Genomic DNA, 23,914 nt, shown 5'->3' with positions numbered 1-23,914 from the left:
TGACCATCCAACCCAGATTTCCTGAGATGCCCCATGTTGCAATAATCAATCCCACGAGGAGGCCTGGCTCCTTGTTTGGAAGCACCGGCAGACCAATGTGTTCCCCACAGCCCCCACCTACCTCAGGTCTCAGCCAAGCGCAAGGCCACTCTCCGCTGGCCTTTGGTCCACTCCAGCCCCCTGGCTGGCCTTCCAGGGTTCCAAGTCCAAGTGGCTAAGGCCAGAGCCTCATTCCCCCAGGGCACTCCTCCTTTATGACTTCACCCACTGAAGTCACCTGGGGGACAATGCTGAATGTTCCACCCCAGAGTCTTGGCCTCTAGGAGGCAGGGACAGCAGGCCCGGCCAGCCCAGAGGACTCTCTGTCCACAGTGTAAATGAGGACATTTAATGAGGGCAGCTGGCCCATGTCCCGCAGGGATGTAGAGGGCAGCCTCAGAGGCACTGGGCGCTCCCGGCACCATGGATGACGCTGCCGTCCTCAAACGACGAGGCTACATCATGGGGATAAATTTGGGAGAGGGCTCGTACGCAAAAGTCAAATCCGCTTACTCTGAGCGCCTGAAGTTCAACGTGGCGGTTAAGATCATCGACCGCAAGAAAGCCCCCACGGACTTCTTGGAGAAATTCCTTCCCCGGGAAATTGAGATTCTGGCCATGCTAAACCACCGCTCCATTGTCAAGACCTATGAGATCTTCGAGACATCAGATGGCAAGGTCTACATTGTCATGGAGCTTGGGGTCCAGGGTGACCTCCTGGAGTTCATCAAAACCCGGGGAGCCCTGCATGAGGACGATGCTCGCAAGAAGTTCCACCAGCTCTCCTCAGCCATCAAGTACTGCCACGACCTGGACGTCGTCCACCGAGATCTCAAGTGTGAGAACCTTCTCCTCGACAAGGACTTCAACATCAAGCTGTCTGACTTCGGCTTCTCCAAGCGCTGCCTGCGGGACGACAGCGGCCGCATCATCCTCAGCAAGACCTTCTGTGGGTCAGCGGCGTATGCGGCCCCCGAGGTGCTACAGGGCATCCCCTACCAGCCCAAGGTGTATGACATCTGGAGCCTGGGCGTGATCCTCTACATCATGGTCTGTGGCTCCATGCCCTACGATGACTCCAACATCAAGAAGATGCTGCGCATCCAGAAGGAGCACCGTGTCAACTTCCCCCGCTCCAAGCACCTGACTGGTGAGTGCAAGGACCTCATCTACCGCATGCTACAGCCGGACGTCAACCGGCGCCTGCACATCGACGAGATCCTCAGCCACTGTTGGGTGCAGCCCAAGGTGCGGGGCCTGTCCTCTGCAGCCATCCACAAGGAAGGGGAGAGCTCCCGGGGTGCTGAGCCCTCACGGACCCCTGAGACCCCTGACAAAAAGTCTGCCACCAAGCTGGAGCCCCGGGAGGAGGCAGGGCCCGAGACACAGTCCGAGCCAAAACCCAACGAGGAGGAGACTTTGCAAGTGCCAGTGTCAAGGCAATCAGACACCATGGACCTTAACGGAGAGCTGCCCGGCAGAGTGATAGAGGAAGAGGCCCTCCCACAACCCTGACAGACACACACCTAGCGAGCCTCTCTTGGCCCAGGGGGCCAGCTGGGAATGAAGCAGAGTTCATGGCTTTAAGCCTGAGCTCCAGAGAAATCAAGGGACAAAGCAGAGAAGGAAGATTGTCCTGGATGAGCCACTATTTTCGTCAGTTTCTTCTCCCCCTCTTTGAACTTGGTAACCCACATGGCTAAAGGAGCAATAAATCACTATATTAGTGCAGACCCCAAGATGAATGTCTTTTCCCTAGCTGACTGTGGTCATCCAGGGAGAGGATCCTGCACTCCCCGCGTTCCCCAAACCCGGCCCCCTACTCTCAGATCGGATGGCACCTCATTTCACCTCTAGTTTGGGAAGATACATCCCCATGTGCCCAGCCTGACTGTGACCTCAGGCCCTGGACCAGAGCAGAAAGCTGAGCAAGGAAGATGCTCTTTCAAGAGGGAGGCCATGAGTGTGGTGCTGGGGAGCAGAAGGGAGCACGGAGAGGATAAGACCAAGAAGGGCAAGGGGGCAAGGGGACTGCCTGCAGCAGAGGGGCAGGAGACGGGGCTCCTCTGGAGCTGGGGCTGAGGATCTGGGCCCTCAACATCTCAGTGCCACTGCCTCCCCAAGGCTGCCTGTGGGGAGGCGGCCTGCCAGAGGCCAGTAGACCAACCTCTCAGCCCCTCTTGGGCTCCCCACCCTGGTAGGCAACTCATTTCTTTCATTCTGTCCACCAGGGCTCCCCCATGGCCAGCCAGCATCCGGTTCTGGACACCTCCTGAGTCATCCTGCCTGTGGTCATATCTGCGGCCCACCCCCCACCCTGGAAGTGGCGCCTGGTTAGGGGAGGGGCTTCAGGATGGCCCAACCCCACCCAGCTGGGCGTGATCTCGACCACATCCCTCTCCCCTTAGGTCCCAGTCTGTCCTGAGCAGTGATGCTCCATGCCAGAGTGGCTAAGCGGACATTGGCAAGGAGAGAGGACAGGTGTGCTCACAATGCATGCCTGTGCCCTGCCGCCATCATTGTCCTTTAGAGGGAACAGCCCTGCCTTTAGCATCTCAGGCTGCTGTGCCCTGCGCAGCCCACCCCCATCATTCCTAGGCTGTTACCCCTCACCTCAACTGTGGCAGCCCCTTTCTCTTCCTCCTCGGCACTCACTCTGGGCAACCTCATGTGGACCTGCAGATTTGACATACCAAGAGGACAAATGCCTTCAGACTTACCCACCCTCTGCCCATGTTGGTGACCTGGAAAGTCCCCAACCCCAGGCCCCAGGAGAAGCGGGGTCCAGGGAGTGCCCTGGCTCCACTCTCTTTGTGCCCCAGTGCACATCCACTCCCCATCTCTGCTTGGCTCCCACCCTCCCCACAGCCTCCGTCATACATTCTATCTTCCCATCTCCATGCTCCTGGGTGTCTGTCGTGAACCTACAGCACAGCGACCTCCCAGGCCTCTACCCGTCCCATGATTCCCCCAGTGGCCAGCGCCTCCCTCCTGCACACAGTCCAGATCCCACGGCCCTCGGGAAGGATCCCAGTGCCTGGCCTTGGCATCCTGGGTCTGGCCTCCTCCTGACCTCCCACCCCCCTCCCTCATCCCCACCCCCCCAGATACACGTCCCATAATCGTGTCTGTAGATGCTCCCCTGTAGATCTTACCCATGTCTCCACGATTAGCCGAGGGGCTGTGGCCTCCACAAAGCCTTCTGAGCTCGGCAGCCCATCACTCTAAGCTCCTCTGGGGCAGGCCTGTGAATGCTGAGGTCCAGGCGCAGAACCGACCCTGGGCAATACTGGGGGAGCCACCCAATTTCCCCCCAGAGATCCCAGGAACCCAGCATCAAGCAGATTATCCACTGGCAGAGTAAAATTCCAGAGCACACAGGGTTAGCTGGAGTGAGGACATCCTGAGGACAAGCTTGTGAACCTCCTCGCCTTGGTCGTCTGTGGCTTGTTGTGGTCATCAGGGTAGTGGGCAATGAGCAGCAAGAGGGCCTGGGAGCAACTCACTACAGCCTAGCCAGAACACAAGCCTGGGCAGGAGGGGCCCCACGAAGGAGCATCTACTGTGTGCTTTACAAGTAGAGAAAAGGCTCAGAGAGGGTGGGCAACTGCCTGAGATCACACAGCACAGAGTAGTGGCCCAGGTGACTAAAGCCCACTCCTCCCCAGGTGGCCTCATGTTCCGGGCCCTCCCAGGGTCAGCCCCGGATCAGACCCCTTCAATGATCCTCCCTAAGGCTTTAGGATCAAGACCCTCACCATGGCCTCCAGGGTCTGCAGGGCTCCCTCCCTTCCCTGCACATTCCCACCATTCTGTGTCCTTTCAAGCCATCATGAGTTCTAGCAGGTCCTCGTCCCCCTCCATGGGGCAAACTCCTCAGACCTCAGCCCTCCCAGCCTCCCTAAATCCAGGCCCAGTTTTTCCCTCACAGCCCCGTGTTCCCGTGCCAAAGGTTGCCACCACTGGGCATTTGAGCTGTTGGTGTGACATGGAAGCTCCCTGTCCTCTGGGCTTCAGGAAGGCACGGGTCCTGTCTAGTTCATCAGTGAATCCCAGCATCTGGAACCAACCCTCAAATGCCTATAGGGTGAGTGGAGAAATGGAGGAAACTGAAACTCAGAGAGAAGTGGCCTTGCCAGAGTCCCGAGTTCTCCCATGCACAGGGCTACAAGCTGGGAGTAGCTCCTGGAAGTCGCAGATCCAGTGGAACACTTCCCCGCCGGAACCCACCAGGAGGGCCTGCCTCCGGGCCCCAGAGGCTCAGCTCGTACCTCCTCCCCCCCACCCCCCCCCCCACCCCAGGTCCCCTGGAGCCAAAGAAGTCACAAGGCCCTGGGCAAGGGCAGAATATGAGGAAGCAGAATCCACAAAAAAAGGGGGAAACAGGTGGGTGAGCAGAGTCAGCTAAAAAGGCCGACATGCAGGGGGGGCCCCAGAGAGAATATTCGGGAGTGCAGGAGAAGGGCCGAGGAGACTGTCATGCTCCTGGGTCCTGGCCTGCAAGTCCTCCTAGCCAGCTCCTCCCAGGAGGCAAAGGTTCTGGTCATTGCTGCCAAAGACATTCCAGGAGAGAGCAGGCATCAAGCCAAAGCCACTGCAACAGAAGCCCCAGAGAGCAGGGAGCAGGCCTTAGGGAGGCTGTGGCTGTTGGGGGGCTGGACGCCGGCCACCCTGCCCTGGAGAGCTTCCACATGAACCTCCAGATGCAGGGAGCTCCCCGCGTGCCTCAGGTGGGTCTGCGCATCTGCCTGGAATGTTCTGCCCCTCATCAACCTGGCAGGGCCCTACAGATCCTCTGCACACTGGCCCCTCCATCCCCTCCTCTCCCGACCACCCACACAGAAGCAGGCCTCCTCCTCCTCCCCCTCTCCCCTGAACACAGAGCACTTGGCGTGCCCACGTGTGGCCACAGGATGCCTGTGAAGGAGAACAAAGGAGCGGCAGGGCTTCCCAAGCACCTAAGGAGACACACCCAAGATGCCACATTCCCCAAAGCAAAAACAAAAGGGTTTTCATGTTGCTTTCTGGTGCAAAAGATAGCTTGAGAGATGTAAATCCCAAAGGTCCACCAGGCCACATGCCCGCTCCTCACAAAGGTCCAGAGTGACATAATTTAGGACCTCTGCCCCCCGCCATCCCCGACCCTGCTCTTACGGAGGACCCCCAGCACCAAAGCTCTGGCCAAGGCCCTGCCCACTCAGGGGTCAGCACACCAAACCCTCTGTCTCCCTCTGCCGCTCAGTTCCTGCAGGTCCACCCTGGGCCAGCCTCCTCTCTTGTGGTCAAAGGCACTGGCCTCCACTCCCCCTGAAGCCCATTCTCTAGACACTCTGCCAGGGACCATCTTAAAATGTGACTTGGATCCTGGCTCTTCCGGCCCCCTGAAATGGCTGCTCGCCACTTCTCTTCTCCTCCACCCTCCCTCCTTACTGTGTGTAAGACTGAGCAATTCTCAGAACAAGCCATCACCTCTCCCAGGCTCTTCCCTGCCTGGATGCCTCACCACCTTCTCTACCTGACTGAGGCCTGACCTGGCCTCCAGGGAGGCCCCAGCCCTTGGAACACGCATCTGCCAGTCTAGGCCGCAGGGCCCTGCTGGCCCTCCCAGCCCACTCATGCCCTGCCCGCCACAGTGGCACTACTCTGCCCAGCCTTCCGCCCCGAATAGGAACTGCTCTCATTCACAAGGCTGGCCAGACCAGCGCCATTCCTCTCAGGCACTACCAGTTCCAAGGAGACAAGTCCTAGAGAGGGTTTTCTTCACACTCCAAAGCAGCTGCGGGCCATCAGCCCTAGTGGGACATGGGCCAATGCAGGGTCAGTCCACACAGACAGGAGAAGGAAACGGGCGTGGGGCCAGCACTCTGGCTTGACCTGGGTGGCCCTTCCTTGGGCCTAACTCGTGACAAGGAAACAGCAGCGAGGAGGAGCAGGGAGGGTTACCGCAGTCCTGGGTGCCGCCTTCCTTCTAGCGGGCGGGGAGTGGGCACTCCTGGTAGGCCAACCTGGCTTCCAGGGTTCCAGGGGCCCTGGTTCCCCCAGCTCAGTCCCTACTCCCGGCAGGCTGGCTTTATGACTTCACATGCTGAAGTCACGCGGGGACAATGCTGAGCGTTCCACCCCTCCAAGTCCAGGCCCAGCCCAGCCAGACGGCTCCCCACAGTGTAAATGAGGACAATGCCCGCTGGCCCACAGGGGGAGGGGATGTAGAGCGCAGTGCCGCCAGCCGCTCCTGGCACCATGGACGATGCCGCGGTCCTAAGGAAGAAGGGTTACATCGTGGGCATCAATCTTGGCAAGGGGTCGTATGCGAAAGTCAAATCTGCCTACTCTGAGCGCCTCAAGTTCAACGTGGCAGTCAAGATCATCGACCGCAAGAAGACGCCCACCGACTTTGTGGAGAGATTCCTTCCTCGGGAGATGGACATCCTGGCAACCGTCAACCACCGCTCCATCATCAAGACCTACGAGATCTTTGAGACCTCTGATGGACGCATCTATATCGTCATGGAGCTTGGGGTCCAGGGTGACCTCCTGGAGTTCATCAAGTGTCGGGGAGCCCTGCACGAGGACGTGGCTCGTAAGATGTTCCGCCAGCTCTCCTCAGCTGTCAAGTACTGCCACGACCTGGACGTCGTCCATCGAGATCTCAAGTGTGAGAACCTTCTCCTCGACAAGGACTTCAACATCAAGCTGTCCGACTTCGGCTTCTCCAAGCGCTGCCTGCGGGACGGCAGCGGCCGCATCATCCTCAGCAAGACCTTCTGCGGGTCGGCGGCGTACGCGGCCCCCGAGGTGCTGCAGGGCATCCCCTACCAGCCCAAGGTGTACGACATCTGGAGCCTGGGCGTGATCCTCTACATCATGGTCTGCGGCTCCATGCCCTATGACGACTCCGACATCAAGAAGATGCTGCGCATCCAGAAGGAGCACCGCGTGGACTTCCCCCGCTCCAAGAACCTGACTGGAGAGTGCAAGGACCTCATCTACCGCATCCTGCAGCCGGACGTCAACCGGCGGCTGCACATCGACGAGATCCTCAGCCACTCCTGGCTGCAGCCCCCCAAGCCCAAAGCCATGTCTTCGGCCTCCTTCAAGAGGGAGGGTGAGGGCAAGTACCGGGCCGAATGCAAACTGGACACCCGGCCGGGCTCACGGCCTGAGCACCGGCCCGAGCACCGGCCAGACCATAAGCTGGGGGCCAAAACCCAGCACCGGCTGCTGGTGGTGCCTGAGAACGAGGACAGAGTGGAGGACAGGCCGGCCGAGTCCTCCAAGGCAAAAGATCATCATGGCACCGGAGCTGAGGTGGGGAAAGCGAGCACCTAGCGGTGCGGAGGGCCTGGGGGGCGTGGTGCGTGGTGCGCGCCCACATAAACTAAATAGGCAGTAGGAGCTGAAGAAGGCACAGGTGCAAGGAACAAGTAAAATCCGTCAATTAAACCACTATTTTGATTACGTTCTATTAGCTTTCTTCCACTTAGTAGCAAAGACATTAATTACTGACCACCAAATAAACCGCAAAGTGTGTACAAGCATTAAGAGTGCCCCGTGAGGAGTCTTTTTCTCTAGGACTCAGCCAACCACCCCTCCTGCGGCGTGGGGGTCTCCAGCACAGGGGTGCAGGGCCTGGTGCTCGGGCACAGGCAGACTATGGCAAGACCCTGTGGGCAAGAAGACCTAAGCCGCAGCCCACAGCCAGGCCCCCACCATCTCCCTCTGACCCACCCCGGACCCAGCACCTCCAGGGTTGGCCGGCTGCATGTGTCTCTGGCTCAGGCCCAGCACAGCCCACCCTGACCTCAACCCCATCCCACTCCCTCAAACTGACCCTTTCTCCTTATATTCCACTCCCTCCATTCCTGTGGTTGAGATCAGTACCCTTGGCCCCTTGAGTGCCCTTTCATTTGCCAGAAAAGTCCCGGCCCAGATATCTCAACCACACCCTCCCTACCCCTCCCTATCCACCCCATACACCGGCCAGTGTTCAGAGGCGGCCAGTGCTTGGCTTTAAGTGGCCTTGCCTAGACAGCATCTCCCTCTGCATCTCCCACCCACTCAGACCTGTCTGCCTCCATGCTGCTGTGGCCCAGCCCTCCCCTTCCCTATGGGGTAAAAGCACCAACGGCCATACTTTCCTGACCCCCTGGGCGGTCCTGGTGCAGTCCCAGCCCCCTTGGTGAGTTATAGGGCTTGGCCCCCTGGAAACTGGCAGGAGCTGACAGTCCAGTGCAGACTAGTGGGTGCCTAGGCAGGCGACTGGCCCCACGCGAACCTCCAGGGAACACACCACTCACGAAGGCAGCAAGGACCCATGCAGGACAACCCAAGACCATGGCCCGGGCAGGGCTGGGTATGCTCAAAACAAGAAAGACTCTGGTCTGAGCAGATTCTAGGCTGTCTCCTTGAGCTGTGCAAGCCCCTTAGAGAGCATGACCTGACCCCACTTAAGGCCCGAAGAGACCCATCTGGGAGCCAGCAAGTACTTCCCACCTCCATGTGAAGCAGCTGGCCCAGGCCTCCTGGGGGCACCAAAGCCCTCAAGGTCACAGACAAGTGTGGCCTGTGGCCTGTGGTGCACATGGCACTCTCGGGTCTGCGTGGAGCCTGGCCCCATTGCTCTTTGACAGTATGGCCTGGGTTCCTATTACCCACAACTCCTGTTCGTGACTCAACAGCATATGAAGGTGGTGCCTGGAGCAATAGGACAGGGAAGGGCAGGAAGAGAAGACAGTCCTGACCCCCTGAGCTGGAGACCAAGTGCTTGGAGAAGGTGACATTGAGGCCACTTTCAAAGTGACCACATGGTATGACACGTAGGACCCACACAACTCTGTCACTAGCAAACCACACAGGCCAGGCCCAGCTGAGGCTGAGAACCTGGACCCAGAGCCCCAGGGGAACCTGAGGGGCCGAACTTTCAAGGACTCTCTCCTTCCCTCAGGGGGACAGAACTTGGGGAGCATGGCCCAACGAGCTGTGAGCTCAGTGCGGAAGGTAGGTTCCAAGCTCTAGAGGGGACACAGCAATGCAAGGAGTGGCAGGAAAGGCCAGAGACCCTGAACTTCCGAGTTCACCTCACCCAGAAGCTTCCTCCCAGGGAGGCCTGCAGTCCTAAGACCACGATGTGGTACAGGGGGTCTCTAGCATAGGGGTGAGGGTGGCTTGCAGGGGGTCTCCAGCATAGGGGGAAGGGTGGCCTAAGGGCCACACAGAGTGGGCCAAAGAGACAGGTCCTGCCAGACTGTGCTAGGTGCTCTTTAATGACGGCTAGACAGAAAGAGGCAGGGGTCTGATAGAAAATAGTTATCTGCCAGACCCTGGGATACATCCCAAGGCCGTGGGGCAAGTCTTATGCCAGCCTGTCTGAGGCACGGCATCTTTTCAGTGGCTCCTGGGACAGTTAGTCACCATTTCTGGCCCGGGCCCGGGTCCCCAGAAGGCTGGAGTCCTCTGCTGAGCGGGCAGCTGCCCCGCAGGCTCCACGAAGCTCCCACAGGCCCGACCCGGGCCTGGCTCTAGAAGAAGTCTGAGGCCTTGCGCCGGGCAGGGAGCTGCAGCAGGTTGTCCGTGATGGAGGCTGGGTCCTGACTGAGGGGGGTGCGTGCCGCAGAGCCAGGAGCCGGTGTGCTCGTGGGGGTCTGAGGCCCACCAGCTGGGGTCTTGAGGTGGCTCGAGCGTGCTGGAGACGGGGTATAGCTGGCCCGCAGGGCCCGGTCTGTGTACTTGCTGGCTGTCCTGCTTACAAGGCGCTGCAGGGCTGGGGACATGGCTGGGCTCAGGCCTTTGGGGGTGAGGCTGGGGTGGAAAGGGAGGGGGAGAGAGGCATCATTAGGCCCCACCAGGCACTGCCAGCAGCAGGGTTTCCCATGGCCCCACAAACACTCATGGGAGATGCATGGTCATTATGAGCTGAGGACACCTGATGGCCTGGCACATAGCTATGTAGCCAAATTTAAGGTCAAGTTGTGGTGCTGCCCTTGGAGGTGGGACTGCGATGGACCCCAGCTCTCTCCAAGGAGAACGATCCACCTGTTTCCACAGGGCTGACGGGAGCTCACAGCGGGATAAGGAGCCCAAAGGTGCCTCTTAGGGATGTGCTGAGGCGGCAGCTGAAGAAGGAAAAGACGAAGAGGGGCCCTGCATCCTGGTTCATACAGGCCGTGCCCGTACCAGCGGAGCTGCCACAGGACCCACCCCAGAGCCCCCAGGCCTGCCTGCACACCATGCATCCACACGGCAGGGGCTGTGGCCAAGTGGGAATAGGGAGAGACCCCCCACCCCGCCCGCCCCATGCAGGTCAGGCACCCCTCACCTGGCCAAGTTCTCCGTCACTCTCCTCAAGGCCTCCTGCTTCTTGGCCCGGTTCTTGGCAGCGGCCTCGTTGGCCATCTTCAGCCCCAGCCGTTCCCTGCGGCCGGGCTCCAGGATCTACAAGGCAGCAAGTGTGTGGCTGGCCTGCCATCAAGCCAGCCAGCCCCTTGCTGCTGGGGCACCTGCCTCTTTCCCATGGTGCCCTGTGATCCTCACAACTGCGGTCTCCCTAAAAGCCCCCGAAAGCTGCCGACCAGCTTGCCTCCACTGTCTACCCGCCAACGGCCCAGGCCTCCCACCTGTCATCACGGTTCCCTGCAAGCCAGCGGTGCAGACTTAGGAACCTCCGATGGTCTTTTAGAAAAGAAGGGGTCTTGTTTGAATCTGCTTCCCTCTGATTACTGGAGTAAACCCCTTGCTGACTTTAACCCCCACTGACCTTCTGTATTTCTTCCCAGAACTTCCCAAAATTGATCTTGTCCTATTTTTCTATTTGAGTGCTTATTTGTTTCCTTACAGTTTTCCCCCATCAGTTCTGTTAAGCTCTGCCATACAAATGCCTTCTGTTACTCGCTTTCACGTTTACTTACGATGGGGTTTTTTTGCTATAGTTAAGTCTACCACTGTGTATGGTACTATCTGCCCACCCCCTCCCCGCTTCCTTTGTGACCCCCCCCCCCCTTTGGTTTACTCCCTCCTATCTTCACACCAGATTAAGCATTGACTAGTTTCCTCTCGTTGTTCACATGTATTGTTTTCTGCACTTAACTCTCCCACTTGGGGAACTCGTTCTGCAATACGTATCATGCACTTCGTGTCCGATTACAGTCTACTACTCAGCACGATTTGAACTGTCGTTGGTCACATACCCTGAATTTGGATTTGGACGGACGTTTGTTCAGAAGCTCTTCCCTGCTGCCCGGTAGGCACCGGGACCAGGGCGGCCTTCTGACAGCCCCGTGCCTCTGGTGCACCGCCTCTCTCTGGTTTTTCTTGGTTATTCTCGTGTCCAAGACAAATATAAGAACCAACGTGCCAATATGATTTGCGTATGTTCTGTGTGGACATGTGTTCCCTCTCGAAATGAGAGTGGTGCTACACCAGGGAGGCCCTGTGGCGTGGCCCATACCCTCTGACTTTCCTTCTGCGAGCCCACAGCACTAGCCTGTAGTTTCTTTATGAAAGCCAAGGTACTGCTGGTTGTTCTCAATTTCTGCTGCTACAGTCAGCGAGATCTCTTTTTCTGTTGCATTTCAAACTACACAATGCAAGTGTTTAGAAGGACTGGTTCAAGACAGCCTTGAACCCAGCTCCCTTAGCAGCAGACCTACGTTAATTCCAGGTTCCATGCCTGACCCTTTGGGGTTTCAGAGCAGCTGACGTAACCCCCTCGCCCTTTGCTCTCTGCAACAACACTGCCCTCTGCCTCCTGCCATCTCCTAGCATTCCAGGTTGGGACTGCTGGCCCAGTACCCCGAAAACAGGACCACATGCTCCCAGCGTCCAGCAACTTCTCTTCCATCTCGTTCCAAACTATGCCAGCCACTCAGTTTCCCCAACAAGCTGTGTGCAAACCAGAGTGCCTTACCTTCTCAAAGCCACTCTGGGGCCATCCTAGGCCACCCCATCTCCACAAACCACCTGGCACCCAGGTCCCCTGCCCTACCTGCTCCAGGCCTCACAACCCCACACTCTTGATGATTCTACAAGACTGATGCCTCTTGGTGCTTGCCCTCCTGTAACCAGAGGCTTTCCTCTACCAGCACGTGAACCTTCAGAGGACACAAAGCACAGCCCACCGAACACTGTAGTTCTGAGGCCCTTCCCGGCCCGACCCTGCAGGCTCACAGGGTTGTGGCTCTGGTGCCCTCACCCCACACCTGCCCTCAGTGCCCTGGTCTTCTTCAGAAGTGCAATGACACACAGGTGTGCAGCCTGGAGCACAGCTCAGCCCTTCTGTTGCTTCTGCTTTGACCAGTGGCAACTAGACCATCCTCTGTGCATCAAGGCACAAGTGCTCCAAAGACTGAGTGTCTACCCAAGGTCCCATCTGGGCACCCCACTGTGACCCACCTTGAAGGCTGGCCCTGGTGTCCTGTCCACATAGGGGGTTTCAGATCCCTCAACTCTCAAGGGAGTATTTTCAACCTCCCCCCAGGTCATCAGCGGTGACTCGTTCACACCTGCAGATGGAGAGCTCGGTTACCTCAGGCCCGGGGACACAGGTGGAGGCAATGCCAGGCCCTCCCTCCTGTGAGAGCCAGCTCCCACCATGCATGTCCCAACTAACCAACATGAAGGCTGGCAGTTGGCCCACTCTCCTTCCTTGGAACTCTGGAACCCCAGCTCCTCTGCCCCCTGAGAGGACAATGCCAAGAACACTTTAGGCCCAAGATGGGCCCAGGCCCTAATAGCTGCAGGGCTTAGCTTGGGAAGGGGGCTCCCCAGAGAAGATGGGCTGAGTCAGCTAGGCTCCCATCCTAGCACATGGCCACCAGGGCCTCCTGGAGGTTGCTATGGGACCCCACCTCAAAGGAGGGGACACTTGAAGGTTTTCAGGGCACCCAAATCTGCCAGGACCCTGGGCAAACCTATAGTGCCCGTACACCCGGGCCTGCATCACAGGAACCAGCAGCCCAGAACACAGAGGCCAGTGCTTGGGGTGGTGGGTGAGAAAGGACACCACATCCATCACTGCACTGTGAGACTGTCCCCCAAGATTCATAAACCTCCTGTGTGAAGACATGCAGGGCTGGAGCCTGGAGCCTTTTCCCTATGCCCCTATGCCCAGCCTCCCCCTGTGCCCTTTGGCATGCTCACCCCAGCCTATCTGTCCAGCAGAGCTCCAATACCCCTGGTTCCCAGCAAAACCAGTCTGTCCTGCCAAGCTTAGGGCAAGGCAGGAAGACCGCTAGGCTCAATGGACTGGGTCCTGTCTATCTCAGGTCAGTTCACCTGAGAGTTCAGCCCACCCACAGCTCCGTGCAGCCCTGTCTTGCACAGGTGGGTCACAGGGTCTCTGAGTTACACGAAGCACGTGTCAGACTTGGAGAAGAGTCAATAGGGCCCAGAGCCACCTGAGCAGCCCACCTCCCCACAGGCAGTCCTATCACGACTATCAGGGGGCCGGCCTGTCAGCGGGTTCAATTCTTACCAGGGGCAGGAGAGGGGGTTGCAACAAATCCGAATCCACCCACTCGTGGGGAATCCTGAGGGATCAGCTCCTTGCCATCAGGGCCTACCTTGCCCTGTTTGTGCTGGAACAAACAAGAGAGACTAGTGTCAGGGAGGCCCAAGCCTACTCTTCCCCGCTAGCTGATGGAAAAATGCACAGGAACATGCTGGCAATGTTTCCCCTCCTTGGGGCAGTCCTAGAGCTCAGGGGCTGGCACACCCGCCTTTGGAGAAAGAGAGGAAGAACCTCAGCCCCTGCAAAGACTTTGAGGACCTGTCAGAGTAGGCATTAGAGCAAGGGAAGCTCCCCCTCCTTCCACGCAGGGCAGGGCCAGGGTCCTTGGCCTCAGTACACACACACACACACACAAGCTGCTTTCAGCAGCTATTGACTCAGGCCTTGACAGGAAGCCACACTAATTACTGGCATATATGCTCTGACCTTTCCCACAGGGCATCCGCTGAAGCCTCCAGAATAGTCTCCCCACCTCCTGACTCTCCCACTTCAACCCCATGACCACTGGAGTCGCCAGTCCACCATGACTCCCCGGCTCAGACATCTCTGCTGTCCACCCCACTGAGCCTCACCCTACCCCAGCCTGCCCACAGCATCTACCCCTGCCCTACCCGTGCACAGGTGTGGGTCTGGCCGGCCTGGGCTGGCTCCCAGTGGCCTCTCTTCTCTCAGGTCCTCGTCCCCCAGGAAGCTGGCACTGAACTGACCTACAGAATGTCTCTGGCCAAGAGAGTGCCCCAGTGGAAGCTCATACAGGACAGGAAAAGACTCAGGATCCTGCCACACAGGACCCCCAAATAGTCACATGCTGCTAGGTTCCGCCCAAACCCAAGAACGGTACCAATTTAAGGCTGCCCACAGCCAGCCCCAGCCACTCACCTGGGCATTGAGGGCGGCAGCCTGCTGCAGCTGGGACCTGCTCAGGGCCTGGCTAAAGGGATCCCTGAGGAAGCGAGTATTCTTATGCACCACCTGCCTCGGCTTCTTAAACAACTGTTCTTCATCAGGCACACCTGGCAGATCAAAGAGAGGTGGCAGGGTATCAGAGGTTGAGGGGTGCCCCATCACTGCCCCACACTCAAGGCTTGAGAGAGAGGCTCCAGTGAACAGAAGCATGAAGCCAAGCAAAGCGTTGGGCAGAACCACTCCCTCACTGACAACTCATGGACCCTTCTGCCCAGAGGCAGAGCAGGACCCCTCTGAGGCCCAGGGAGCACAGACACACACACCCTGAAGGCTGGATACAAACATGCAGCCCCACTCCATGCTGCCTGCCAGCCCCGCCTGCTCACCCTCAGGGTAGTACATGAGGGAGTTTTTCGCCTTGTACTTCCAGGTCTCCACGCCGGCCTGGCTGCTCTCGATGGCTTGGTGCTCTGCCGACGGAAGTGCAAGGTTATCTTTCTGCCTCTGCATCACAGGGGGAAAGTGAGGGTCAGAGAGGCCCCCAGGCACTGTGCCCTGGGCCCCAGGACTCCCTCCACCCTGACAGAGGATGCCCATACCCTTGCACCCAAGGACACCTTCTCAAACTCCTCCTCGGCCTGGTAGAGCCACGTGTGCCGTGCCCGGCTCTTCTCCTTGGCCACCTCCATGATCTCCTGGAAGGAGGCATTGTCCTCACTTGTGTACCGGCTCAGGAAGACATCCAGGCTGGGCAGAGGCTCCTTCTCCTCCTCCTCTCCGGCCTCTCCTGCTCAGAGGTGGGGTGACACAGAACCACAAGCAGCAATGAACACTTTGTAGTCACTCAGTCCCAGGAATCATGCTACCCCGTAAGCAGGATTGGAACCCTCACCCTAGTTGTGCATCTGTGGGTGACAGCCCGCGCTACCTGACAACTCCCTACCTGGGGGCAGAATCGCCCCCCACCAACTGCCCAGGGAGCACTCAGGGGCTCTCCTTGCCTTTTGGATGTCAAGTGAAATATATGTCTCACTCAGGCAGGAAGAGGTGACCATGGTGATGCTTGCCCTGCCACAAGTGGGCTGGTCCCGTAGGACCTGCCTCCAACGGCCCAAGCTCTCCCACCATCCCTGGGCTTTCGTTCCCCACCTGCTCCTCCCCTCCTGGCACCTGTGCTACGGGTGGATGGCTGTCCCCTAAGCCTCCCGACCTGCTAGCAGGCCCAGAGGGCAGGGACCCTAGAGGATCCAGTGCTCCAGATGGAGCCACACAGGCACTGGGCCACAACCCCACCTGTTGCACCCAGCACCACAGAAAGGGGGACCCCCACTGAGGCAGTGCCACTGCACTGTGCACGTTGGGACACACTCCAGTTGGGCTATCACGGGGATAGCCTTGTCTTCCGTTCCGCTGGCAGTCTTGACCCCCTACTCCCTCCTAGACTGCACAAAGCACAGTGGCTAAAAACTTAAGACCCAGAGTCAGAAAGATAAGGGCTCAAACCCCATTCTGATGGTACCTACCACTGAGGTTACTAAAGTGATTCCTAGATTTACCAACAAGCACATTTTTTAAAAAATGAAAAAAAAAAAAAAAAAGAATCTGAGAGTTGGCTGGGTGACTCAGTCAGTTAAACATCTGACTCTCGATTTTTGGCTCAGTTCGTGGTCTCAAGGTCATAAGATCGAGCCCCACATTGGGCTCTGCGCTCCACAGAGTTGGCTTGAGATTCTCTCCATCCCTCCTCCCCTCCTCCCCACTCACACCTGCGCTTACTCATTCAAAGAAATAAGAGTAAAAATTTGATGAATAAATAACAAGAATCTGTAAGTTGCCTGTGATTCACCTGCCACAACGCAGTGGAGCTGCGATCAAGCTCCACTGGGTCAAGCTTCAAGGACACAACATGACGGACTACAGTATTGCCACAACAAGCTGGATTCTGAAGCAGAAAATATCTCATCTGATGGGCGCACAGGGCATCTGCATGAGCATGCAATAGAGTAGAACCCAGTAGAGAACAACAAGCATCTTGTCTGTCTGGGCACTGATGTTCTACTGACAAGATGGACTACTGATCATGAGAAAGTTCCATAGTGTGTAGCACACTTATGTCCAACAGGGCTCTAAATGCTCTTCCCTAGGAAAAGTCTTTCATAAAGCTGGCTCGTGTCACGACACCCCAATATACATGTGAAAGACAATTTGTTTGTGCTACTCCCACAACATGTCACGTGCTGTCCTAGGTGCGGAATATATACACAGAGGCAAGACAAAGAAGCTCTCATGGTGAGGAGGCCATGACCTACAGGGAGGCAGGAAGGCATGCTGGTGGGGGAGGGAGGGGTCATGAAAGGGTTTCCTGAATGGTAACATCTGAGCAGAGGTCTGAGGGGAGAGAAGGTGTGAGGCATGCCGCTATCCAGGGTAAGTGACTAACTCAGAAGAAACAAGGGCAGAGGTCCGGAGGCCCTAAGATGACAGCGGGAGAGGGGCCCTTCAAGCCATATGAAGCCTACTGGGCAGGGGCTGGCACACAGTGAGCAGGCCGGTGAGAGAGGTGGCGAGATTTCCATTCCACAAGAAGGGCTGGAGGCTCAGAGAACTGCCCCATGCCTGCCTCTCAGACTGGTGCTCTTTGACCCCATGGGCTGCCATTCAGGCCAACAAAGCTCTCTGGGACAAGATGTGATCTGCCTCTGGGCAAGACCCTCAGGGCCACAAAGGATGAGACTCATAGGTAAACCCAACCACTCACTCACTCACCATCACCCTCTTCCAGGCCTCGGCCCCGGCCCCGGGCCTTGTTGCCCACCACTCCAGTACCTGTGTGCACATCAGGGGTTTCAAATGTGGCTGGAGTCACATCTAGAAGGAGGAAGGGAGTGGGAATTAGAGCCAGCCTAAGGCATCAGTTCAGCAGGAGTTCCCCTCTCAGCCAACCACTGTCACCCTTACAGGGCGGTGGGGGCTCTCGGGACATCTTGCCCAGGGCAGAGCCAAACTTGATGGCGATCTGACGCATCCGTTCCAGGTCTCCATTCTCCTCAGCCTCCAGGTACTCCTTCTGAGCCTGCAGCTTCTCCACATCAGGAAAGAAGTCCCTCTGGATGACTGTCTGGAGCCCCTGTCAGATGTCAATAAATGTCAGAGTTCACATCTGCCTCCCTTCTGCCTCTCAGTCTACCAATGTACATGCTACGGTCCTTGCCGGGCTCCCAACCTCTGTCCAACCCAGGGATACCCTGAGATTAGCCGCACCTTCTAATGAGGATGAGCAACCCCTGTAGTCTTGCTGCAACATCTAACTAAACGTTCATCTGGTTTCCATGAAACTTTTCTCTCTCCCACAATTGGTCACTCTCATCTCCTCTGCTGGCTCCATCTCCATACCAGCTAGACCAAGGTGGGTGTTGCCCCTTCATTCCATCCAGGGCCTCCTATTTCCAATGCGAACCCTTTACCTGGATGATTTCAGCCTATCACCCCCACCAGCAGCACTGGCTGAGACTCCCAAATCTACCTTCAGCCAGACCTTGCTCCTAAGCTGCACATTCGTGCACCCAGCTATCCACTAATGCCATCTGCCTCTCTATCCCAGAGGCCTGCCAAACTTAACATGTCCAAAACCAAACTGATTTCCTCCAATCTCCCTGCCAGCTCCTCTTTCTGCATGTCTACTACAGTATTAAGACCAACTTCAAGGATCCTCCGACACCCACTAATTCAATGGTGCTGACGCAGCAACAGACTGTTTCCAAGTCCTCCAGCCTCTGCATTTGCTATTACTACTTTCCAGAAAGTCCTCTTTCCCACTCTCCTCCCACATGCCCATTCATGCTTTAATAAAATACCTTGTTTCCCTGAAACCCCCCTCTCCGACGAACAAAGCCGTCCTCTCTTGCCCCTAACAACACTGATGCTGCATTCACCATCAAGGACACCTCTCTGTGCACTGTATTTGTTTGGCTCTCCGACTGTCCACACCCCAAGATCACGGACTCGGGTTGCTCCACCTCCGCAAGAGTACGAATGCCACGACCCGAGAGGAAGGACTCAAGAAGAGCTGAAGCGGGGGAGAGACCCAGAATTCGCCACCGTCGCATCTAGATCTTACCTCGATGTACTCTTCTTCGTCCAGGACCCGCTGCTTGCTTGTCGCAGCCCGTACCTCTCCTGCCGCGCGCTTCCTACCCGGCCCGGACGCGGCAGGGAGCAAGAGAGCCCGGGTTGATGCGCCGGGCGTCTCCATCGCTATCCCAGGATCGCTCGGGCTACCCAGGTACGTAATAGCGCCGGGAGGCAGTAGGGGCGGGGCTGTACCAAATGCGCAGGCGCTTGCAAAATTCACCAATGGGAGAGCCGCGCCTTTGGAGTCCAGCCCGCGCTCCGTAGTGGCGTCACTACCGTCCCTCGCCCTTATGGGATTTGTAGTCTTCGTCCCTCCCGCTCTGGTCCTGCGAATCTGGACTACAGGCACCAGGGGGCGCTGTGTTGGGCGAGACTAAGGGGCGTGTCGTTTACGCTCAACGTGAAAAATTTTAGCACTGCAAAATTTAAAGGCCTTGGGATTCCAGTTTGCCACGAATCATTGCGTGTGCTTCGTGTTATTAACAAAAACACATTTTAGCTATATACGCGGTTTCAATATTTTTATTCAAACTTTTATGCAAGGAAAAAACCCTAAGACAATTTCTTTTTGATAGTTACCTAATAAAAGAAAAAAAATATGAGGTCTAATTTAGAAATGTCTGGTTAAAAATTATTCGGTCCCTTTCGACGACTGTGAGGCCGGAAAGATTCCGGCCAGGCCGAGGACGTCGGATCTCCCTGTCCTCCTGCCCTTCGACCTTTCCCCGAAGCTCCTCAATAAAATGGTTAAAAAAAAAAAAAATTATTTGGTCTCTGGACATCACAGTGGGTTTCCCAGAAGAGGAGCCTCATTGAAATGGACCAGAAAATTGCCCAACCATTTTTCAGGCATGATCATTTCTTCCCTAAAAGAGGCTGTGAATTATGTCAAACAAGTTCTGCCCCAGAACAATTTAGTACAATAGGCCAGTCATTCTTTCATTCAGTGGGGAACTCCACAATGACAGTTCTTGCCCTGTGGAGCTGACAGCTCCACGTCCTGTCGAGTGGGGAAGACAGGCACTAGTCAGATCATCCCACAAACATAAAACTGCAGTGAACGGGTACAAAGAAAGAGTTTGTACTAGGGGGCAGTCAGGGGAAGTTTCCCCAGGGTTAGGAAGTGGTTGCAGATGGAGAATGGACATTGATCAAGTGGAGGGAAAGAGCAGGTGCACAGGCAGTGCAGCAGGAGGGAGAAGACCTTTGGATATACAGAGTTCAAGGAGTGGTGAGGTGGGAGATGACACCAGAGGGGCAGGGGCCTCATGGGTCACAGCCAGGAGTTTTGTCTTTGGGAACAATGAGAAGCCCTTAGAGAGGCAGGTTCACACTTGTACCCTGCCTTTTCTGGGGAGGGAATTGCAGAGGAACCAAAGTAGTTGCATGTGGACAAGACTGGAGGCAGCTGCAGTGGTCAAGGTGAAGGGGGGCAGCCTTTTCCTCAGGTTGCTACAGCTGAACCTGGGAAGAAGATAGCTTCTAGGATGGTTTTTGAAGGTAAATTTGATTTGTTATATATTAACTAACTTGAATTTAAATAAAACAAAAAAATTGATTTACTGTTGCCCTGGGTACAGTGGGTGGGGGATAGGAGGAGGGAGGTTTGCACAGTGGAAGAGTTTGCAACCGACAAGGTGATGTTGAGATGCTGTGGGCTTCCAGGAGGAGTCGTCAAGGGGACAAATTGGACGTAATATCTAGTTCAGGGAAGAGGTCTGGGCTGGAGATGTAAATGTGGCAGAGAGCTAGGCATTGGAGCCCGAAGGTGGAAATGATAAAGGGGAGAATGGAGAAGAGAGGGGCATGCCTGGGCCCCAGCCTGCAGGACAGCTTTGCCAATGGGCAGCTGGTAGGGGTGAGCCTGCCAAGGAGCAGCTAGAGAGAAAGGAGAGAAAGGAGGACGGTATGCCCACTGGTCCCTTGAAGGTGAGGCTCTGACTGTGGCTGCCTACAAGGACAAAGAGCCAGCCCGCGGCTAGGGTCTCAGAGCCCAGCAAGATGAGGGCATCCCGGGCTGCAGAGACGCTCTGCACACAGACTGTGCAGTATCCGAGGGCAAAGAGCTTTATGACCCCTAGAAGTGTGCATCCTGAGGGGTGGAGGGGGGTGCCGCTCTCCTGGAGGCCCCCAGCATTGTGAGAGCAGCCCCGGCTGAAGACAAGATGCCTGCTCTGTGTTATCTGAGCTAGCCAGCCTTGGAGAGTCCTGGTGGGCGGTAGATGTGCCTTTGGTGAATGGGCTGTGTCTCCTTTCAGATGCCTCTGGGGCCCATCTCCTCCAGGACCCACAAGGAGACAGAACATGATCCCCAAGCCAGATGATGGTGTTCGATGCCTTGAGCCCACCATACGGCCCTATTGGAGGAATCAAAGCCTTGTTTTCTCACCATCTTTCACCCTGGGGCCAGGATGATGGAGAGGAAAACAGATATGATCCCAGGCAGTGGCAGGGGGGCATGGCGCATTGGCCCCATCAAACTTCCTCTTGCCCCTACAAGATGGCAGAGAGCAAGGCAGACAGGCAACATGGAAATCCCCACCCATGAGCAGTACTTCGAAGCCAGTGCAGACTTCCCAGGGTGCCAGGCCATGATCCGTTGGGTAGTCTGCTGTGGCTGGGGAACACAGAGGACTCACTAGGCTGTGCTCTTCAAGGTGAGATGGCCCTTGGGTGAGGGGAATGGGGCCATGGCGGGCTTTGAACGCTGGTTGGCTTTTGTGCTCTTTTTGCAGTTGCTTGTTTATTTCCCAGGACCCAGACAAGGCTCACAGAATTAAGGGGCCCGGCAGGGGCTTCTGGAGGTGACCTCACCCGGCATTTTTACCTTCTAGCTCTGGACGCCAAGGCCCTGTGCCGGGCGCACAAGCTGGCAAGTCCAGGATGCACAGAAACCTCCCATGGCCCAGGCAGGGAAAGGAGAGAAGGGAGGCCAGCATACACCAGGTAGGGAAAGGAAGATTCTGTCCCCGTCCCCCCGACAAGGGGTGGTTCCTGTCCTGGAGTTGGTGGGGACTTGAGGAAGCAACCTGCTCTGTGCCCTCCTCCCAGCCCCCCCCCCCCCGCCCCCCAGGGAATCTTCCTGACCCTAGTCACTGCAGAGGAGAGCACATGGAGATGCTCAGTGTTCCCTCCTTTCCCCGGGGCAGGTGACAAGGCAGATGGGGAGTGGGGGGACACACACTTAAGCAGCCCACTCCTGCCTTGAGCACTAGCTCCAGAAGCCGGAAGTCCTGCAGACAGACGGGAAGAGGCTGGTGTCCTCTCTCAGCTCCATCTCGGGTAGATCTGTCCTCTCTCCTAGTCGGCCCCCCGAAGACGCCAAGACCAGGAATGGCTACCAGGGCCATCAGGAGCTGTCCTTTGGGGCCTTCTTGGCTCCGGGGAGGAGCCTCGAGGTCGCTGACGTGCGTTTCTGGTGTCGCCACTTGGCCCGGCGGTTCTTGAACCAGACCTAAGGAGCAGGAGGGGCCGCTCAGGTCCAGCCCCAGGACCCGCGTCCCCCGCGACCCCCATAGGTGAAGCAGGCGGGAGCTTCCCAGTGGGGATGCGGGCAGACAAGGGCTGCGGGGCAGGTACGCGGCAGCGGCACCCATCATCTCTGAACCGCTGCGAAGGGGGACCGTGGCTCCGGCCGCGGGACGAGAACCACTTTTCCCACCCGGCCCAGCCGTCTCTCTTCACCCCTTCCAGCCCCCAACCTGCGCCCCGCGGTGCTCCAGATGCCCCTTCTGCAGCTTCGTGCTCTCTCCGAGTTTCCTAAAGTCTGGCGCATGAACGCGCGCCTCCTGTATCAGGGAAAACTTAAAAAGTGTAAACCAAAGGAAAACTAGCCTCCCCTCCCGTTCCAGTGACACTTTCCCGCACGCGCCTGTTCCCGCCCGCCCCCCGGAACCGGCCGTGCGCCCCACATTGGTCCTTGGCCCTCTGGGGACATTGCGCCAGGACGATCTTTTCAAAAAAGAAGGAGGAAGGAAGCCAGCCCGCTCGGCCCCGTATAGCCGTGCGGCGGGCGGGCACCCACCTCCACGCGCTCCTCGCGCAGGCGGATGCGGCCGGCCAGGCGCTCGCGCGTGCCCACGTCGGGGTACTGGTTCTGCACGAAGAGCGCCTCCAGCGCCTGCAGCTGCTCCTCGCTGAAGATGGTGCGGTGGCGCCGCGTGCGCCGCTGCGGCCCGGGGCCGCCCGCGCCCGGCAGCGCCCCGGAACCTCCAGTGGGCGCGGACAAGGGCAAGGGCGCGGCGGGGCCCAGCCTCAGCGGCCACGGCAGCCGCGCGCCTGCGGGGCGAGGGCGCGGTGAGGCGCGGGGCGGGGGCCGAGCTCCGCCCCTGCCGCGCCGCACCCCGTAGGACCACCCCCCAGCCCGCGCCCGCGTCTGGCTCCCACTCACCCAGTCCCGCGGCCGGCTCCGGGGGCCCTCGGGGCGCCGCGCGGGGCCCGCAGCAGCAGCAACAGGCGCAGGGAGCGGCCTCGGGCGCCCCGGGCTCCCCGGGCTCCGCGGGGCTCTGGCGGCCGCCGGGCGGCGGCGCGCGGGCGGCCCGTGCCGGGGGGCTCCGCTCGGGCAGGCTGGAGAGGATGTGCTCAATGGAGAAGGGGCAGGGCCGCCCCGGGCCCCTGCGGCTCGCTGCGCCCCCCGCCGCCGCCATGCCCGCCCGGGCCCGGCCGCCGCCGCCGCGGGAATATATACGTCGGGGGGGAGCGCGCTGTAATCCCCGGGCCGAGCGCGGAGTCCACGCGGGCTAATCCCGCGCGCTAATCCTCAACTGCGGCGGCGGGAAATCCTGCTCCGCATCGGCGCGCGGGGGCCCGCTGGGCCGGGGGGGGGAGGGAAGGGCCCCCCCCGTAGGAAGCCCTCCGCCCTGCGTTGGTCTTCCTGTCCCCCAAGAGCTGGCAGGACTCGCGGGCAGGAAGATGCCACTGGGAAGGCATGGAGGGCCGCCTCACCCGGCTTTTGGGGGCAGTGGCCGGGGGACACTCCGACTTTTCAGCCCCTTGGTTGCCCTGGCGCCTCCCTGCCCAGCCCCTGGGTACCTTCTCCTGAAGCCACCGCAACCAGGCCTGGCTCCTCGTCCCCGTGGGGCCCCACACAGGTGGATGGGCAAGTCTAAAGAAAGCCACCCAAACTGACAATCTCTTGGCCCCCAAATTGCTGGGCTTCGACCTCAAATGGGACCCAACTCCATTGGCACCCCCAACAACCGCGCCGTTCTTTGGCCACAAATCTCCCACGCATTTCAGAGCCGGGGGTTCTCAGCCTCCTGGAGGAAAACGGCAGAAGCAGGACGCTGCCTCTGCTCATCACCAAACCTGAAACCCCATGCATTGCCTTGTGCC

At 58.2% G+C, this 23,914-nt stretch overlaps 4 protein-coding genes across 5 annotated transcripts; 2 read left to right on the top strand and 2 right to left on the bottom strand.

Annotated features, from left to right (window-relative positions):
• Positions 1–262: 262 nt before the first annotated feature.
• LOC116572406 (testis-specific serine/threonine-protein kinase 1) lies at positions 263–1,902 on the top strand. Its single transcript, XM_032311445.1, has one exon. The coding sequence runs from the start codon at positions 463–465 to the stop codon at positions 1,552–1,554; it is 1,092 nt and encodes a 363-aa protein (XP_032167336.1). The 5' UTR covers positions 263–462; the 3' UTR covers positions 1,555–1,902.
• A 2,452-nt stretch (positions 1,903–4,354) lies between these two features.
• Positions 4,355–7,575, top strand: TSSK2 (testis specific serine kinase 2). Its single transcript, XM_032311446.1, has one exon. It carries the CDS (start codon positions 6,280–6,282, stop codon positions 7,366–7,368), a length of 1,089 nt encoding a protein of 362 aa, XP_032167337.1. The 5' UTR covers positions 4,355–6,279; the 3' UTR covers positions 7,369–7,575.
• A 1,701-nt stretch (positions 7,576–9,276) lies between these two features.
• On the bottom strand, positions 9,277–18,752 carry ESS2 (ess-2 splicing factor homolog). 2 transcript variants are annotated; one of them, XM_032311444.1, is made up of 10 exons: positions 18,567–18,751; positions 17,408–17,576; positions 17,216–17,317; positions 15,067–15,236; positions 14,836–14,953; positions 14,423–14,556; positions 13,508–13,610; positions 12,427–12,536; positions 10,355–10,470; positions 9,451–9,837 (listed from the first exon to the last, which is right to left on the bottom strand). In XM_032311444.1, exons 1-10 carry the CDS (start codon positions 18,699–18,701, stop codon positions 9,558–9,560), a joined length of 1,437 nt encoding a protein of 478 aa, XP_032167335.1. In that variant the 5' UTR covers positions 18,702–18,751; the 3' UTR covers positions 9,451–9,557. The 2 variants fall into 2 exon arrangements, with proteins under 2 accessions (XP_032167334.1, XP_032167335.1); XM_032311443.1 differs by lacking the exon at positions 12,427–12,536 and having other exon boundaries at positions 9,277–9,837; positions 18,567–18,752.
• A 376-nt stretch (positions 18,753–19,128) lies between these two features.
• Positions 19,129–23,226, bottom strand: GSC2 (goosecoid homeobox 2). The gene is made up of 3 exons (XM_032309465.1): positions 22,971–23,226; positions 22,605–22,858; positions 19,129–22,034 (listed from the first exon to the last, which is right to left on the bottom strand). The coding sequence occupies exons 1-3, from the start codon at positions 23,224–23,226 to the stop codon at positions 21,930–21,932; spliced, it is 615 nt and encodes a 204-aa protein (XP_032165356.1). The 3' UTR covers positions 19,129–21,929.
• Between the last annotated feature and the right edge of the window lie 688 nt (positions 23,227–23,914).

The sequence above is a fragment of the Mustela erminea genome, chromosome 13 (genome assembly GCF_009829155.1).
Source record: "Mustela erminea isolate mMusErm1 chromosome 13, mMusErm1.Pri, whole genome shotgun sequence".
NCBI lineage: Eukaryota > Metazoa > Chordata > Mammalia > Carnivora > Mustelidae > Mustela > Mustela erminea.
The sequence above is the reverse complement of the archived record's forward strand: the minus strand, read 5'-3'. Positions and strand labels throughout refer to the sequence as shown.